The 19,314-nt window shown below is 38.2% G+C and overlaps 2 protein-coding genes and 2 non-coding genes across 4 annotated transcripts; 2 read left to right on the top strand and 2 right to left on the bottom strand.

The window, feature by feature from the left end:
* The first annotated feature begins 1,521 nt into the window (after window positions 1-1,521).
* Window positions 1,522-1,629, top strand: LOC130971433 (small nucleolar RNA R71). The gene has a single exon (XR_009082653.1). It is a non-coding gene; the product is annotated as a small nucleolar RNA R71 (small nucleolar RNA).
* Window positions 1,630-6,333: 4,704 nt separating this feature from the next.
* LOC130966644 (uncharacterized) lies at window positions 6,334-6,795 on the bottom strand. The gene has a single exon (XM_057891462.1). The coding sequence runs from the start codon at window positions 6,793-6,795 to the stop codon at window positions 6,334-6,336; it is 462 nt and encodes a 153-aa protein (XP_057747445.1).
* Window positions 6,796-9,263: 2,468 nt separating this feature from the next.
* Window positions 9,264-9,902, bottom strand: LOC130966645 (uncharacterized). Its single transcript, XM_057891463.1, has one exon. It carries the CDS (start codon window positions 9,900-9,902, stop codon window positions 9,264-9,266), a length of 639 nt encoding a protein of 212 aa, XP_057747446.1.
* A 1,112-nt stretch (window positions 9,903-11,014) lies between these two features.
* On the top strand, window positions 11,015-11,122 carry LOC130971434 (small nucleolar RNA R71). Its single transcript, XR_009082654.1, has one exon. It is a non-coding gene; the product is annotated as a small nucleolar RNA R71 (small nucleolar RNA).
* The last annotated feature ends 8,192 nt before the right edge of the window (window positions 11,123-19,314 follow it).

Consider the following 19,314-nt stretch of genomic DNA (forward strand, 5'->3'; position numbering starts at 1 on the left):
GGCAGTGGCTAAGAATGGTCTTCCCAGGATGATGGAAGTCTTAGATCCTTCCTCCATGTCTAATACCACAAAATATGCTGGAAAGATGAAGTCTTCCACCTTCACCAGCAGATCTTCTACTATCCCATGGGAAAATTTGAATGATTTGTCTGCAAGTTGCAGCGCCATTCTTGTTGGTTTGGCTTCCTCAATCTTCATTTTTTTCATCATTGCTAGAGACAATAGGTTTATGCTGGCTCCTAGATCACATAAAGCCTTTTCCACAGTGATCTCCCCAATGATACAAGGGATTTGGAAACTCCCAGGATCTTTCAATTTCTGGGGCAATTTGTGTTAGATGATGGCGCTGCATTCTTCCTTGAGCACCGCAGTCTCATTATTCTTTCAGCTTCTCTGTTTGGTCATCAATTCTTTCAAGAACTTGGAATAGAGTGGCATTTGCTCTATTGCTTCAGCAAAGGGTATTTTTATTTGTAGTTTCTTGAAGATTTCCAAGAATCTTGAGAATTGGTTGTCATCTCCCCTCTTCTTTAATTGCAGCTGCTGGGGGTATGGAACCTTTGAGAAATATGGTTTGAGTGCTTCTTCTTCTAGATGTGGCATAGGATTTGAAAGTTGAGCTTCCTCATGTCCTTTGTTTTCTTCATCTAATTTCTTCTCTGGTGGTTTTTTGTGGGTCTCCTTCAATTCCTTCCCACTTCTGAGGGTGATAGCTTGACATTCCTCCTTTGGTATTGAGTTAATATTGCTGCAATTGTTGTGTCCAGGGACTTTCTTGAATAAGAATTCAATCTGTGTTTCCAGTTTCTTGATGGCAGCATCTTGATTCTGCATGTTGGATTGCACTTTTTCCCGGAAAGCCTTACTATCTTGAATCTCCTTGCATAGATTTTCAAGTAGACCCTCAATCCTTGAGAGCCTATCCTCGGTTATTGATGGTGGGTTGAGATTAGGTGGTTGAGAAGATTGGCTAGATGGATGTTGGTAATATCTCTGTGAGGTGTTTTGATGAGTTGCATTATTTTTGGAGTTGATGTTGTGGCGTCTCTGATCTTACCCTTGGTCTTGTTGGTTTCCCCATCCAAAGTTGGGGTGATTTCTCCATCCAGAGTTGTAAGTTTTGGAGTATGGGTCATGGACTTTTCTAGGTGAGTTTCCAACATAGTTGGCTTGCTCCCAGTCACCTTCCTCTCCTATGTTTACTCCTTCTTGAGCTGATGATGAGGTGATGGCTGCTGCAACTTGGTTCTCCTCCACCTTCTTAGTAAGATCTGCTAGCTGCTTGGTGATCATCTTGTTTTGAGCTAACAATGCATCCATGTGATTCAGCTCCATTACTCCTCTGGTGTTACTTCTTTCGGAGGCATAGAAGTAGTCATTTTCAGCAACTGTTTCAATGACATCTATGGCTTATTCAATGGTTTTCTTCTTGTTTAGAGAGCCTCCTGATAAATGATCCACAGCCTTCTTTGACTCATTTGAAAGACCTTCATAGAAGATGTGAAGTTAAACCCACTCATTAAACATCTCTGGTGGGCATCTCCTTGTTAGGTCTTTGAATCTCTCCCATGCTTCATAAAGTGTCTCACCATCTTGTTGTCTAAAAGTTTGCACCTCAGTTCTTAGCCTATTGATCCTTTGAGGAGGGTAAAATCTTGCCAAAAACTTGTTCACCACTTCTTCCCAATTAGTTAAGCTCTCCTTTGGGAAGGATTCAAGCCATTTGGATGCCTTGTCCCTGAGTGAAAAAGGGAACAAGAGCAACCTATAGACATCTGGATGGACTCCATTGGACTTCACTGTGTCACAAATCCTCAGGAAGGTGGTTAAGTGTTGATTAGGATCTTCTTGAGCACCTCCTCCAAATGAGCAATTATTTTGCACAAGAGTGATGAGCTGGGGTTTTAGCTCGAAATTGTTGGCATGTTTGGTGGACTTCTGAATGCTGCTTCCACAGTTTCCTGGATTAGGGTTGATATAGGATCCTAAGACTCTCCTTTCTTGCCCAGCACGGTTTGCATGGCCTTCTCTGGCATGATTATGAGCTTCTTCTTCATGATTGTTCTCCATATTTTCTTCCATGTTGGGTTCAAAATACTCTTCCTCTTCTTCCTCAGCACCAATAATCCTTTTCCCTCTTGCTTCCCTTCTTAGTCTCCAAAGGGTTCTTTCAGGTTTTGAATCAAAGGATGTTGAAACTCCTTCTCTTCTCCCTGTCATACAACAAACAGATTGCACAACATGAGATAAAATGAAAAAACTATTCTTGTTAGAGTAATTGTTAGTGTGAGTGATGCAAATTATCAAACAGTTAGTGGGTTAGTGAGCAGAATTGTAATCAAAGAAAGAAAGAATGAAAAAAATTAAAGAGGGTGCAGGGGGTGAGGAAGAAATTAAAATAAACTAAAAGAAATTAACTAAATAAACTAAACAAAAAATAAAAATGCTCAATCTAGTGATCTTCAAACTTAATCATTGTTGATTCAAAATCAATCCCCGGCAACGGCACCATAAACTTGATGCATGAAAACTTGTCTCTCAACAAATTTCCCTTCGGCAAGTATACCGAATTGTCGTCAAGAAAAACTCACAATAGAGTGAGGTCGAATCCCACAAGGATTGATTGGTCAAGCAACTTTAGTTAGAAGAATGTGGTAGTTGAGCTAAACAGAATTTAGATTGAGATGTAGAATTTTAAATGACTAGAAAGTAAATAATAGGAATTAAAGTGCAGAATCTTAAATGGGAAATTGGGGTAATGAGCATGAAATTAAATGGCAGAAAGTAAAGAGAATGGGTAAGATCAGAAATGGGGAAATCATTGGGTTTAGGAGATGTTGCATTCTCCGGATCAAGTTCATTCTCATCTCTTCCTCAATCAATGCATTCATTGATCTCCTTGGCAATCTTAAGTGATTGGATCCCAATTCCTTTGCAATCCAATCTCTCTAAGCTTGAACAATTGCCCAATTCCTTGATTTAATTGCTCAAGGGAAGAGATGAAGTGTGGTCACTGATTATACCACATGTATTTCCAAATCAAAGTGTTGGGAGGATTACATGTCACTATATCCGCCCAGACCCCAATTTGGTCCAACATGAGAAAGCATTTCTAGCATGATCTCCTCATCCCTTTTCCAAGGCTCAAAGGAGATCCAATTATGGAGAGTTTTTTTTCCAAGACAACTAACCAATTGAATTAAGATTGAAAGCTTTCTAGTAAGATCAAGAGAAAAGAAAGAAGAAGAAGAAGAATGAAAACTATAATTGATCCATCAAATTACAGCAGAGCTCCCTAACCCAATGAAAGGGGTTTAGTTGTTCATAACTCTAGAAATGAAAAATGGCAGAAAAGAAGAATCCATGCTAAAAGTGCAGAAAAGTAAATCTATAGAGAGTAGTTCCCAAATGTGCCAAGCTTCTCTATAGTTCAAAACTACTCCTATATATACTACTCCTCTTGATCTTCTAGTGAGTTCTTCAAGTCTTGGATGTGGGCTTTGGATCTTGAGTTGAAGTAGTTCTCATCTTTAGTGGGCCCAACTTGCAGAGAAATATGAATTAGGCTTTGGGTATTTAGTAGGATTTAATGTTGATTGCCATTGTGGGTTCGAGAACGTTAGTGGCATTCACTTTTTCCACTAACGTTCCAACCTCATATATCCACGTTAAATCCAACGTTAGTGGTCTTAAGGTGACCACTAACGTTGCTTTCTCTACACTTGGCCAACGTTATTGGGACTTACTTTTCCCAATAACGTTGGCTTATACCCCTTCGCAAATGTTAATGGGAATCACTTTTCCCATTAACGTTGCTTAGTGCCCCTTTGTTCCTACGTTAGAGTCCACGTTAGTATAGCTAACGTGACTCTTAACGTAGGTGTGATCCACCTTCGAGAGCATTAGTGACACTCACCTTTGTCACTAACGCTCCAAATGCCATATTCTCTACGTAGTTAACGTGGCTCTTAACGTAGTAGTGATGCCATCATCCAACATTAGTGAAAAAACTGAGTGTCACTAACGTTGGCTCTTTGATCTCAACTCCACGTTAACTTTCACGCTAATAGTCTTAACGTGAAAGTTAACGTAGGCAATGCTAGTTGGTCCAACGTTAGTGAAAAAAGTGAGTGTCACTAACGTTGGCTCTTGTTTTTCTCTTCCATGTTAGAGTTCACGTTAACTAAGTTAACGTGACTCTTAACGTGGATCATTGCCAAGTTCTCCAACGTTAGTGGTGTTCACTTTTTCTCTTAACGTTGGAGTTCCTTTTTCTTCTACGTTAACTACCACGTTAACTTAGTTAACGTGGCAAGTAACGTGAGCTTTGGATGGCTTCGCAGGCATTATTGGTGATCACTTTTCTCATTAACGTTGCAAGCTTTACCATTCCACGTTAGTGTTCACATTAACTAGGTTAACGTGAATACCAACGTGGTTCTTCCTTGCTTCCTTTGCCCTGAAAATAAGCAATTAAAGTGCATCAAAGCTCTAGCCAAAGTCATGAGATTATGCATCATTAATTTATCATGCAATTCTAGCAAAATACTCATGAGTTTATTCAAAGTTCACAAAAGTTGCTTGAATCAAGGTGTAAGTGTAATTTCATCTAAAACTTGCCTTATTCACTAAGAAAATGCATGAAACTACCCTAAAACAGTAAAGAAAAGGTCAGTGAAACTGGCCTAGATGCCCTGGCATCACATCACCAAACTTAAAGCTTGCTTGTCCCTAAGCAAGTACTGAAGCATAATAAGAATGAAATGAAATAACAAGAAGATAAAATAGAAGTAGCATCCCTGGTTTATGGGGTTTCATGCATAGCAACTTAGGTTCTTTCCCTCTAGGTTTCAAGCCTTTATCAAATCCATAGTCACTTTCTTGATTGAACTCTTTGAGACTTCTTTCTTATTGATCCTTCCTTCTTTTTCAAAGTTTATTTTTCTTTTTGCTAAGTGCTTTGTAGGAGGGCGACTCTTTATGATAAGCTTTCAGTCAGCACTCCCAAACCAGTTGGTTTTAAGGTGCTAGGTGTTAAGACACCCCTAAGGACTTACTCCCTCAAGTCTCTTTCCCTCATACAAACACACCACAGGCATATGGTTTGTTATTTTTCCTTTCTTGAGACCTTGGTGTCCAGCACCTCTTTGGGTTACTAAGTGTTTTGTAGCAAAGGTTACTCTTGATAGTGGACTTTCAGCTGATAATCCCGGATTAGTTAATCCAAGTTACCAAGTGATAATGCACCCCTAAGAGCTTATTCATCCAAGTATATCCTTTGTACATAAACACCACAGACACATGACTCAACTTTGAAATCCTTGATGCCTAGCATTGTTTCTTATTGTGTTTCTTTCCTTTTCACTTTTATTGCTCTTCCTCTTTTCTTATTGGGATCTTATCATTTAGCTAGTCTCAAAGGGTGTGTCTCAAACAAAGGACTTAGGATAGATAGTTGCTTTCTTTCCTTCTTTGGTGAACCAACTTAGCTTACTAATCAACCTACCACAAACATTCAGAATGCACTTCATAAAATAACTCCACTCTTGTTCTTTTCATAACATTTTCTTTTTGATTAACTTAAAAAGACAAGCATACAAGTAAGAAAGGTGAAAGTGAACACTTAAGACATTAAGCTAGCACCATTAAAATTGTGAATAAAGGAGAATAAGTAAAAGATGCAGGTTTTATTCAATCATTTTTCTCTTAGAGTTTTGCAGTTCGAGATGGGTTGAAACAACCTCATGATACCTTCCTTGGTATTCTTGTCCTAATAATTGCATCCCTGTCTGTTTCCTTGGATGAATGGGTATGCTCATTCCCTGAGATTGATTGAATTCCTGCAACACTATTGAAAGTTACTTGTTCTCCAAGAACTTGGAAGAGGGTTACCATGCATATATGTTTGTGAGCTTCAGAACTTACTTTGGTGTGTGAACACCAAACTTAGTTCTTTGCTTACTTGACAATTTAGATGCATGTAAGGACCTTGTGTGCTTTTTATTAAGAAACAACTATGAGCTAAAAAAAGAAATAATCTATATCTTAGAGGCTAAGCCTCTGTCAAGTAAGTTCTCTAATGGCTAGAGGGATGCTTCATCTCTAAGGGTTGCAATGCACTCTTCAGTTAGAGTTTTGGTGGAACACCAAACTTAGAGCCTTATATTCACCCTTGAATTATTTTTCGTGTGTAACACCAAACTTAGTTCCTCACACTATAGAGAATCCAACTTGGAATTTATATTGAAAGACTTATGAAAACAGAATTACCTCAGGTTGGGTTGCCTCCCAACAAAGCACTTTTTTAGCGTCGCTAGCTCGACGATTCTTTCCTTAGTTGAGGTTGTACTTCTGTTTGGGGTTCTCCCCCATGCTGCCCAAGTAGTGTTTGAGTCTTTGTCCATTCACCGTGAATCTTCTCTTTGAGCCTTCTTCCATTATTTCGATGTGTCCATAAGGTGAGACTTTTGTGACTAGGAAGGGTCCCGACCATCTTGATTTGAGTTTCCCAGGAAAGAGTTTCAGTCTAGAGTTGTAGAGAAGCACGTGTTGCCCTTCTTCAAAACTTCTGGGTACCAAATTGAGATCATGTCTTCTTTTTGCTTTTTTCTTATAGATCTTGGTATTTTCATAGGCTTGGGATCTAAATTCTTCCAATTCTTGAAGCTGCAGAACCCTTTTTTCACCAGCAGCGGTGCTATCTAGGTTCAGTGTTTTAAGGGCCCAGGAGGCCTTGTGCTCCAGCTCTAACGACAAGTGACAAGCCTTACCATACACCAGTTGATATGGGGACATCCCAATTGGTGTTTTGAAGGCTGTCTTGTATGCCCAAAGAGCATCATCTAGCTTCTTCGTCCAGTCCTTTCTTGATATTCCCACAGTCTTTTCCAAAATCCTTTTCAACTCTCGGTTAGATATCTCTGTTTGCCCACTTGTTTGGGGATGATAAGGTGTGGTAACCTTATGCTTCACCTCATATCGTAGGAGTAGGGCTTCCAATGGTCTATTGCAGAAATGGCTCCATCCATCACTGATGAGGGCTCGTGGGACTCCAAACCTGGTGAAGATATTCTTTCGAAGAAAGTTTATAACCACCTTGTTGTCATTAGTTAGGGTCGCCACTGCCTCCACCCACTTAGATACATAGTCTACTACCACCAAGATAAACTTGTTTGAATATGAGGGTGGGAATGGTCCCATGATATCAATTCCCCATACATCAAACAGTTCAAGTTCTAGAATGTATTACTGTGGCATCTCATTTCTCTTGGGCAGGTTGCCAGCCCTTTGGCATTCGTTGCAGCTTCTCCCCAATTCCTTAGCATCTTTGAAGATAGTGGGCCAGAAGAACTCACATTGCAGCACCTTTGCGGCAGTTCTTTCTCCTCCAAAGTGACCTCCAAAACTAGCACTATGGCAACTCCAAAGGACCCTTCGTCCTTCTTCTTCTGAGATGCACCTCCTAAGGATTCCATCTGAGCATTTCTTAAAGAGATAGGGTTCATTCCAAATGAAATACTTGGCATCATTGATGAGTTTCTTTCTTTGATATTTGTTGATTCCAGGGGATAAGTCACCGGTTGCTTTAAAATTGGCAATATCCACAAACCATGGTGCTTTATGAATCATCATTAGCTGCTCATCTGGGAAGAATTCATTTACACTTGTATCATAGGCATCATTCTTCTCACAAGGGATTCTGGATAGATGGTCTGCCACTTTGTTCTCCACACCCTTTTTGTCTCTAATTTCAATGTTAAACTCCTGCAACAATAAGATCCATCTAATTAGTCTTGGTTTTGACTTTTGTTTGGTAAATAGATATTTGAGTGCTGTGTGATCAGTGAAAACAATAACTTTAGAGCTAATAAGATATGATCTAAATTTGTCAAATGCAAAAACTATTGCCAATAATTCCTTTTTTGTAGTGGTACAATTCTTTTGAGTATCATTAAGGACCTTGCTGGCATAGTATATCAGATGCACCAAACTTTCTTTTCTTTGTCCTAACACTGCCCCAACTTCAAAATCAGATGCATCACACATCAGTTGGAATGGTAAATTCCAATCAGGAGGGGTGATGATAGGAGCTGAGGATAGCCTATTTTTTAAGTTTTCAAATGCTAGCATGCATTTCTCATCAAAAATAAATGGTGTATCAGACATTAGGAGATTGCTTAAGGGCTTGGCTATCTTTGAAAAATCTTTAATAAACCTTCTGTAGAAGCCAGCATGTACCAAAAAGCTCCTAATTGCCTTGACATCACTTGGTGGAGGTAACTTTTCAATTAACTCCACCTTAGCTCTGTCTACCTCAATGCCTTGATTAGAAACTTTATGGCCAAGAACTATTTCCTCTGTCACCATGAAATGACATTTTTCCCAGTTCAAGACTAAATTGGTTTCTTGACATCTTTTCAATACCAAGGCAAGATGGTTTAGGCAATTAGGGAAGGAATCTCCAAATACTAAGAAGTCATCCATGAAAACATCAATGAACTTCTCTATCATATTTGAGAAGATGGAGAGCATGCAGCATTGAAAAGTTGCTGGTGCATTACATAGCCAAATGGCATGCGCCTGTAGGCAAACACTCCATATGGGCATGTGAATGATGTTTTCTCTTGGTCTCTTGGATCAACTACTATTTGGTTATATCCTGAATAACCAACTAGAAAACAATAATATGCATCTCCTGCAAGTCTTTCCAACATTTGATCTATGAAGGGAAGTGTAAAATGATATTTTCTTGTGGCTTCATTGAGCTTCCTATAGTCAATACACATTCTCCAGCCTGTGATGGTTCTTGTAGGGATTAGCTCATTCCTTTCGTTGGGCACCACAGTGATTCCTCCTTTCTTGCGAACGACTTGAACTGGGCTGACCCATTGGCTATCTGAAATTGGATAGATTACTCCACCCTGCCACAATTTCATAACTTCTTTCTGCACTACTTCCTTCATTGCTGGATTCAACCTTCTTTGGGGCTGAATGGATGGTTTGGCACCTTCTTCCAGGAGTATCTTATGCATGCATATGGCTGAACTGATTCCTTTCAAGTCAGTAAGTGTCCATCCAATGGCGTCCTTATGCTTTCGCAAGACTTGAATCAACTCTTCCTCTTGTTCTTGGCTAAGGGCTGAATTTATGATCACTGGATAACTTTTATTTTCTCCCAAGTATGCATATTTGAGAATGGTGGGCAATGCTTTAAGCTCCAATTTGGGCACTTCTTTTCCTTCCTCCTTGTCTTCTAGTATGCCTTAAACATGTATTTCAGCGGCTGCAGCTTCTTCGCTTGCTGCTAATTCTTCTTCTGTTGATGCTTCAAGTTCTTCTTCAAGAGTTTCTTGTACGAAAGCCTCTACGGAGTCCAATCTCATATATTCTCCCAATGATTTGTCTGGGTAACTCATGGCCTTAAACACATTGAATGTCATTTTCTCCTCATGTAATCTAAGGACAAGTTCACCCTTTTGGACATCAATAATGGCTCCGGCAGTGGCTAAGAATGGTCTTCCCAGGATGATGGAAGTCTTAGCTCCTTCCTCCATGTCTAATACGACGAAATCTGCTGGAAAGATGAAGTCTCCCACCTTCACCAGCAGATCTTCTACTATCCCATAGGGAAATTTGAATGATCTGTCTGCTAGTTGCAGCGCTATTCTTGTTGGTTTGGCTTCCTCAATCTTCATTTTTTTCATCATTGCTAGAGACATTAGGTTTATGCTGGCTCCTAGATCACATAAAGCCCTTTCCACAGTGATCTCCCCAATGATACAAGGGATTTGGAAACTCCCAGGATCTTTCAATTTCTGGGGCAATTTGTGTTGGATGATGGCGCTGCATTCTTCCGTGAGCACCACGGTCTCATTATTCTTCCAGCTTCTCTTTTTGGTCATCAATTCTTTCTAGAACTTGGCATAGAGTGGCATTTTCTCTATTGCTTCAGCAAACGGTATGTTTATTTGTAGTTTCTTGAAGATTTCCAAGAATCTTGAGAATTGGTTGTCCTCTCTCCTCTTCTTTAATTGCAGCTGCTGGGGGTATGTAACCTTTGAGAAACATGGTTTGAGTTCTTCTTCTTCTAGATGTGGCATAGTTGAAGGTTGAGCTTTCTCATGTCCTTTGTTTTCTTCATCTAATTTCTTCTCTGGTGGTTTCTTGTGGGTCTCCTTCAATTCCTTCCCACTTCTGAGGGTGATAGCTTGACATTCCTCCTTTGGTATTGAGTTAATATTGCTGTACTTATTGTGTCCAGGGACTTGCTTGATAAGAATTCAATCTGTGTTTCCAGTTTCTTGATGGCAGCATCTTGATTCTACATGTTGGATTGCACTTCTTCCCAAAAAGCCTTACTATCTTGAATCTCCTTGCAGAGATTTTCAAGTAGACCCTCAATCCTTGAGAGCCTATCCTCGGTTATTGATGGTGGGTTGAGATTAGGTGGTTGAGAAGATTGGCTAGATGGATGTTAGTAATATCTCTGTGAGGTGTTTCGATGAGTTGCATTGTTGTTGGAGTTGAGGTTGTGGCGTGTCTGATCTTGCCCTTGGTCTTGTTGGTTTCCCCATCCAAAGTTAGGGTGATTTCTCCATCCAGAGTTGTAAGTTTTGGAGTATGGGCCATGGACTTTTCTAGGTGAGTTTCTAACATAGTTGGCTTGCTCCCAGTCACCTTCCTCTCCTATGTTTACTCCTTCTTGAGCTGATGATGAGGTGATGGCTGCTGCAACTTGGTTCTCCTCCACCTTCTTAGTAAGATCTGCTAGCTGCTTGGTGATCATCTTGTTTTGAGCTAACAATGCATCCATGTGGTTCAGCTCCATTACTCCTCTGGTGTTACTTCTTTCGGAGGCATAGAAGTAGTCATTTTCAGCAACTGTTTCAATGACATCTATGGCTTCTTCAATGATTTTCTTCTTGTTTAGAGAGTCTCCATATGAATGATCCACAGCCTTCTTTGGCTCATATGAAAGACCTTCATAGAAGATGTGAAGTTGAACCCACTCATTAAACATCTCTGGTGGGCATCTCCTTGTTAGGTCTTTGAATCTCTCCCATGCTTCATAAAGTGTCTCACCATCTTGTTGTCTAAAAGTTTGCACCTCAGTTCTTAGCCTATTGATCCTTTGAGGAGGGTAAAATCTTGCCAAAAACTTGTTTACCACTTCTTCCCAATCAGTTAAGCTCTCCTTTGGGAAGGATTCAAGCCATTTGGATGCCTTGTCCCTGAGTGAAAAAGGGAACAAGAGCAACCTATAGACATCTGGATGGACTCCATTGGACTTCACTGTGTCACAAATCCTCAGGAAGGTGGTTAAGTGTTGATTAGGATCTTCTTGAGCACCTCCTCCAAATGAGCAATTATTTTGCACAAGAGTGATGAGCTGGGGTTTTAGCTCGAAATTGTTGGCATGTATGGTGGGCTTCTGAATGCTGCTTCCACAGTTTTCTGGATTAGGATTGATATAGGATCCTAAGACTCTCCTTTCTTGCCTAGCACGGTTTGTATGGCCTTCTCTAGCATGATTATGAGCTTCTTCTTCATGATTATTCTCCATATTTTCTTCCATGTTGGGTTCAAAATACTCTTCCTCTTCTTCTTCAGCACCAATAATCCTTTTCCCTCTTGCTTGCCTTCTTAGTCTCCAAAGGGTTCTTACAGGTTCTGAATCAAAGGATGTTGAAACTCCTTCTCTTCTCCCTGTCATACAACAAACAGATTGCACAACAGGAGATAAAATAAAGAAACTATTCTTGTTAGATTAATTGTTAGTGTGAGTGATGCAAATTATCAAACAGTTAGTGGGTTAGTGAGCAGAATTGTAATCAAAGAAAGAAAGAACGAAAAAAATTAAAGAGGGTTCAGGGGGTGAGGAAGAAATTAAAATAAACTAAAAGAAATTAACTAAATAAACTAAACAAAAAAGAAAAATGCTCAGTCTAGTGATCTTCAAACTTAATCATTGTTGATTCAAAATCAATCCCCGACAACGGCGCCATAAACTTGATACATGAAAACTTGTCTCTCAACAAATTTCCTTTCGGCAAGTATACCGAGTTGTCGTCAAGTAAAAATCACAATAGAGTGAGGTCGAATCCCACAAGGATTGATTGGTCAAGCAACTTTAGTTAGAAGAATGTGCTAGTTGAGCTAAACAGAATTTAGATTGAGATGCAGAATTTTAAATGACTGGAAAGTAAATAACAGGAATTAAAGTGCAGAATCTTAAATGGGGAATTGGGGTAATGAGCATGAAATTAAATGGCAGAAAGTAAAGAGAATGGGTAAGATCAGAAATGGGAAAACCATTGGGTTTAGGAGATGTTGCATTCCCCGAATCAAGTTCATTCTCATCTCTTCCTCAATCAATGCATTCATTGATCTCCTTGGCAATCTTAAGTGATTGGATCCCAATTCCTTGGCAATCCAATCTCTCTAAGCTTGAACAATTATCCAATTCCTTGATTTAATTGCTCATGGGAAGAGATGAAGTGTCTTCACTGATTATACCACATGTATTTCCAAATCAAAGTGTTGGGAGGATTACATGTCACTATATCCGCCCAGATCCCAATTTGGTCCAACATGAGAAAGTATTTCTAGCATGATCTCCTCATCCATTTTCCAAGGCTCAAAGGAGATCCAATTATGGAGAGTTTCTTTTCTAAGACAACTAACCTATTGAATTAACATCGAAAGCTTTCTAGTAAGATCAAGAGAAAAGAAAGAAGAAAAATAATGAAAACTATAATTGATCCATCAAATTACAACAGAGCTCCCTAACCCAATGAAAGGGGTTTAGTTGTTCATAGCTCTAGAAATGAAAAATGGCAGAAAAGAAGAATCCATGCTAAAAGTGCAGAAAAGTAAATCTATAGAGAGTAGTTCCCAAATGTGCCAAGCTTCTCTATAGTTCAAAACTACTCCTATATATACTACTCCTCTTGATCTTCTAGTGAGTTCTTCAAGTCTTGGATGTGGGCTTTGGATCTTGAGTTGAAGTAGTTCTCATCTTTAGTGGGCCCAACTTGCAGAGAAATATGAATTAGGCTTTGGGTATTTAGTAGGATTTAACGTTGATTGCCATTGTGGGTTCGAGAACATTAGTGGCATTCACTTTTTCCACTAACATTCCAACCTCATATATCCACGTTAAATCCAACGTTAGTGGTCTTAACGTGACCACTAACGTTGCTTTCTCTAAACTTGGCCAACGTTATTGGGACTCACTTTTCCCAATAACTTTGGCTTATACCCCTTCGCAAACGTTAATGGGAATAACTTTTTCCATTAACGTTGCTTAGTGCCCCTTTGTTCCTACGTTAGAGTCCACATTAGTATAGCTAACGTGACTCTTAACGTAGGTGTGATCCACCTTCGAGAGCGTTAGTGACACTCACCTTTGTCACTAACGCTCCAAATGCCACATTCTCTACGTTGGAACTCACATTAACTAAGTTAACGTGGCTCTTAATGTAGTAGTGATGCCATCTTCCAACGTTAGTGACAAAAGTGAGTGTCACTAACGTTGGATCTTTGATCTCAACTCCACGTTAACTTTCACGTTAATAGTCTTAACGTGAAAGTTAACGTAGGCAATGCTAGTTGGTCCAACGTTAGTGACAAAAGTGAGTGTCACTAACGTTGGCTCTTGTTTTCCTCTTCCACGTTAGAGTTCACGTTAACTTAGTTAACGTGACTCTTAACGTGGATCATTTCCAAGTTCTCCAACGTTAGTGGTGTTCACTTTTTCTCTTAACGTTGGAGTTCCTTTTTCTTCTACGTTAACTACCACGTTAACTTAGTTAACGTGGCAAGTAACGTGAGCTTTGGATGGCTTCGCAGGCGTTATTGGTGATCACTTTTCTCATTAACGTTGCAAGCTTTACCATTCCACGTTAGTGTTCACGTTAACTAGGTTAACGTGAATACCAACGTGGTTTTTCCTTGCTTTTTTTGCCATGAAAACAAGCAATTAAAGTGCATCAAAGCTCTAGCCAAAGTCATGAGATTATGCATCATCAATTTATCATGCAATTCTAGCAAAATACTCATGAGTTTATGCAAAGTTCACAAAAGTTGCTTGAATCAAGGTGTAAGTGTAATTTCATCCAAAACTTGCCTTATTCACTAAGAAAATGCATGAAACTACCCTAAAATAGTAAAAAAAAAGGTCAGTGAAACTGGCCTAGATGCCCTGGCATCAGTGCACTTGCTGGTACTGCTGCTATACGAAAGGTGTGGGGGTTTTGCGTTCACACGTACCAAGTTTTGGGCGCTGTTGTCGGGGATTGTTGAGTTTGGACAAACTGCCGGATTATCTTGCTCCCTAGATTAGGTAATTTTATTTTTTTCCTTTAATTTTTTTCGTTTTCTTCTTCTTGATTTTTTCGAAAAAAAATTTAAAATCCTTTTCACAAATATTTTTCTTTTCTTTGTTCAATTTATGTTCTTATTGAGTCTTTGATTTTTGGCAAGAGTATAACTTTGATTAAAGTCTTTTTTTTATTTTCTTTTTCTTCTTCTTCTTCTTCGAATTTTCGAAAATTTCAAAACCTTTTTCAAAAATATTTTTCTTTTCTTTGTTTAATTCATGTTCTTGGTTTGAATCCTGCATGTCCATGCTTTTCAATTACAAAAATTTTAAAACTTTTCAAAAACCTTTTTCATATAGTTTATTTTTGGCATCCTCATAATTGTCTTTGAGTCATTCTTTCAAAAACTTTTCAAAAATAAATTTTTCTTTGTTTAAATCTTGTTTCAACTTTTAAGTTTAGTGTTTTCTTGTTATTTTTCTTTGTGTTTTTCGAAAATTTACTTTTGGTTTTCTAAATTTTAAGTTTGGTGTTCTTTTTTATGTTCTTGAGTTCTTTGAGTCTTTAAATTTTTGTTCTTTGTGTTCTTGTGTTTATTCAAAGTGTTCTTGAGTCTTGTATGTGTCTTGATCTTAAAATTTTTAAGTTTGGTGTCCCTTGGTGTTTTCCTCCAAAATTTTCGAAAAACAAGGGTGCTAAATCTAAAAATTTTGAGTCTTGTGTCTTTTTTTTGTGTTTTTCTCTTTCATCATAAAATTCAAAAAAATAAAAAATATCTTTTCTAAATAATTTCCAACCATAATTTTCGAAAATTGCTTCTAAAATTCAGATTTTAATTTTAAAATTTTATCTTATCATATCTTAGTTATCAAGTCTTCAAAAATCAATTTTTTCAAAAAAAAAATCATATCTTTTTCAAAAATCTTATCTTTTCAAATCTTATCTTATCTTTTTCAAAATTCAAATTTTTAAATTAAATTATTTTCAAAATCAATTTTCTAGTCTTATCTTTTTTTTTTTTTGTTTCTTATCTTATCTTTTCTAACTTCTAATTTTTAAATCATATCTTTTTCAAAACTTTTTAATTTCTTATTTTATCTTTTTCTAATTTCAAATTTTGATTTCAAATCTTTTCTTATATTATCTTCTATTTTATTTTTAAATTAAAAATCTTTTCTTTATTAATATCTTATCTTCTCTCTCATCTTTTTCAAAACTACCTAACTAACTCTCTCTTCTTAATTTTCAAAAATCAAGTTCTCTTCTTCTCTCTTTCTCTCTCTCTTCTTTTTCAAAACCCCCTAACTAACTCTTCTCTTAATTTTCGAAAACCACTCCTCTTCTTCTCTCTCTTCTTTTTTCAAAACCTCCTAACTAACTTTTCTCTTCCTTAATTTTCGAAAGTAATATATTCTTCTCTCTATTCTTTTTAAAAACCACCTAACTAACTCTCCTCTCTCTTAATTTTTAAAAATTTCTTCTTCTCTTCCCTCCTCTATTTTCGAAAATTTAACAATTAAAATTCAAATAATTTTAAATTAATTTAATTTAATTTTTGAAAAATTAATTATTTAATAAAAATAAAAATATTTTAATTCTTATTTACTCTTTCTGTTTATACTTCTTCTCTTCTCATCTCTATTCATTTAACTCTACTTCCTTCTCTTGGTCTACCTCAACTTCTTTATCTTCTTTCCTTTCTTCTTCGCATCTAACTGGATGCTCTTTGATCCAAGTAGAACAAAAAGCTTTCTTCTTTTCTCTTTTCTTTTATTCTATCTTCTCTTTTTAAGGTAATCTTCTTCTACTTCTTTTATTTATTTCTATTTTTATTTTTTTATCTTTTTCTTCCTTTACTTTTGACTTTAAGAAGGAGTTTCTTGCTTATTGGCGTGGTCTCTTCTTCTTTCTTTCTTTTCTTCTTGTTTATGACCAGGAACAGGGATAAAGAACCCCTATTGACTCCAAATCCTTAACCTGAAAGAACTCTAAGGAGGCATTTACAACAAACTAAAGCACAACACTCCGGAAGAGACCTTTCAGAAAGTTTTGAACAAGAACTGGATGACATGGCCGAACCACAAGAGGAGCCTAGAAAGGTCCTTGGTGACTTCACCATGCCTACCTCTGACTTTTATGGCCAAAACATTGTTGTACCTGCCATTGGAGCTAACAATGTTGAGCTTAAGCCTCAGTTAGTCTCTCTTCTACAGTAGAATTACAAGTTTCATGGACTTCCAATGGAAGATCCACATCAGTTTTTAGCTGAGTTTTTGCTAATCTGTGATACTGTAAAGACTAATAGAGTTAATCCTGAAGTCTACAAGCTTATGCTCTTTTCTTTTGCTTTAAGGGATAGAGCTAAAAACTGGTTGGATGCCTAGCCTAACGAGAGTATTGACTCTTGGGAAAAGCTAGTTAATGCTTTTTTGGCTAAATTCTTTCCTCCTCAAAGGATGAGCAAGATTAGAGTGGAAATTCAAACCTTCAGACAAAGAGAAGTGAATCCCTCTATGAAGCTTGGGAAAGATACAAGCAACTGATCAGGAGATGTCCTTCTGACATGCTCTCAGAGTGGTCCATCATAGGCGTGTTCTATGATGGTTTATCTGAGATGTCCAAAATTTCATTGGACAGCTCTACAGGTGAATCTCTCCACTTGAAGAAAACACATGCAGAAGCAAGAGAGCTCATTGAGATGGTTGCAACTAATTTATGTACACATCTGAGAGGAATCATGTAAACCATGGTACCTCTCAAAAGAAAGGAATTCATAAAGTTGAGACTCTGAATGCCATTTTGGCTCAGAACAAGATCTTGACCCAACAAGTCAACATGATATCTCATTGGGATGTAAACTGCAGCTGGCAGTAATCAGGAAGCTTCTCTTGAAGAAGAAGCTTATGATTCTGATCAACCCACCATGGAGGAGGTGAATTACATGGGAGAATCCTATGAAAACACTTACAACCCTTCATGGAGGAACCATCCTAATCTCTCAGGGAAGGATCAACAGAAACCTCAGCAAGGTTTCAATCAAGGTAGTAGGAACCAGAATAGGTTCAACAATAGACCACCATTCCCATCTTCTCAAGGGAACATGGAAACCTCTAATCAGAGCCTTTCTGACTTAGTCATTATGGTTTCCAGCCTCACTAAGACCACTCACGGTTTCATTAATAAAATAAGGTCCCCCATTAGAAACTTGGAGGTACAAGTTGATCAACTGAGCAAGAGGATCCCTCATGACACTTTTCCCAATAATACTGAGGTTAATCATAGAGAAGAGTACAAGTCCATAACCATGGAGGTTGAGGCCGAATTAGAGGAGAATGAAAAAACATTGAATGCCAGTGAAGAAGCCTTCACTGGGCGTTCAACACCCACCAGCCCAGGGAAGCTAACATTGAATGCCAGCAAGGACATCCCTGCTGGGTGTTCAATGCCCAGAATACTAGAGGGACTGGCATTTAACGCCAGTCAGGGTGGACAACAAGGGCATTCAATGCCCAATAAGCTAACAGAGCTGGCATTGAACGCCAATCAAAGCACACCCTTTGAATGCTCAAATCCCACTCAAGAACCCTCTAGCCCAGAACCAAAAGAAACCATAAAGACAATTGAGGTTCCTTTGAATGCACTTCTACAGTGCATGAGTTCTGACGACTACTCATCCTCAGATAAGGATAAAGACTGTAGGAAAGAGCAAGTTGCTCATTTCCTAGGAGCTCTAATGAAGCTGAATACCAAGATATTTGGTACAAAGCCTCTGGAGGAAGAACTTCTACTATTCACCAAAGAACTCCATACTTTGGCTCAGGAAGAGCTACCTCAGAAGCTTCCAGATCTTGGACGCTTTCTAATCTCTTGCACCATAGGCACCATGACATTTGATAGGACTCTGTGTAACCTAGGGTCGAGTATTAACCTCATGCCACTCTCTATAATAGAGAAGTTGGGAATCCATGAGGTACAAGCTATACACATCTTATTAGAGATGGCAGACAAGACCATGAAGAAGCCATATGGCTTAGTAGAAGATGTATTAGTTAAAGTTGAAAACCACAACATCCCTGCAAACTTTATTGTCTTGGACATAGGAGAGGATGAGGATGACTATGTCATCCTTGGAAGACCTTTCCTAGCCACAGCTAATGCTATCATTGATGTGGCTAAGGGAGAACTAACCCTAAAGTTAGGGGAGCATCACATCTTATTCAAGATACCTCATCCCAATTCTCTCTCTAAAAGAGAGATAACTGTGCAGCACCTAGTATGCCAACCCTCTCTTTCTATACAGAGCATTAAAGAACCCCCAAACATCAATTCTAAGTTTGGTGTTGGGCAGCCATCAACAAGCTCTAAGCACAAAGGTACTAAGAAGAAAGTACCTAAAGGCTAGAAGGATAAAAAAGTTCCTACTGAAGGCCTTTCACCTGGCATGAGAATTGTCTTCACTAAGAAGCTAGTCCTACCACACATAGTAAGTCGTGTCCTGTTTCTAGAGCATGTAGAGCTCATTCATGAGAGGATAGGAAGAAAATTCACTGTAAGGGGCAAAAATCTGAGCCCATACTCACCTCCGTAAGGAGGTAAAGGTCCATGCTAGTGATGTTAAAAGAGCGCTTGTTAGGAGGCAACCCAACCTTACTCAACTATATTTATTTTTATTTTGTTTTATTTTTCTTTCAGTTGTTAGAGTCATGATCATGTGCATCAGTCAAGAGACAAAATTCACAGTAGTGAAAACAAAACACTCTAGAAAGAGTGTTAAAGTTGAACGCTAGCCAGGGTATCTGATGAGCGGATAATTTATACGCTTTTTGGCATTGTTTTTAGTATGTTTTTAGTATGTTTTAATTAGTTTTTATTATATTTTTATTAGTTTTTAGTTAAAATTCACTTTTCTGGACTTTACTATGAGTTTGTGTATTTTTCTGTGATTTCAGGTATTTTCTGACTGAAATTGAGGGTTCTGAGCAAAAATCTGATT

This window comes from Arachis stenosperma, chromosome 3 (genome assembly GCF_014773155.1).
Source record: "Arachis stenosperma cultivar V10309 chromosome 3, arast.V10309.gnm1.PFL2, whole genome shotgun sequence".
In the NCBI taxonomy this organism is placed as follows: domain Eukaryota; kingdom Viridiplantae; phylum Streptophyta; class Magnoliopsida; order Fabales; family Fabaceae; genus Arachis; species Arachis stenosperma.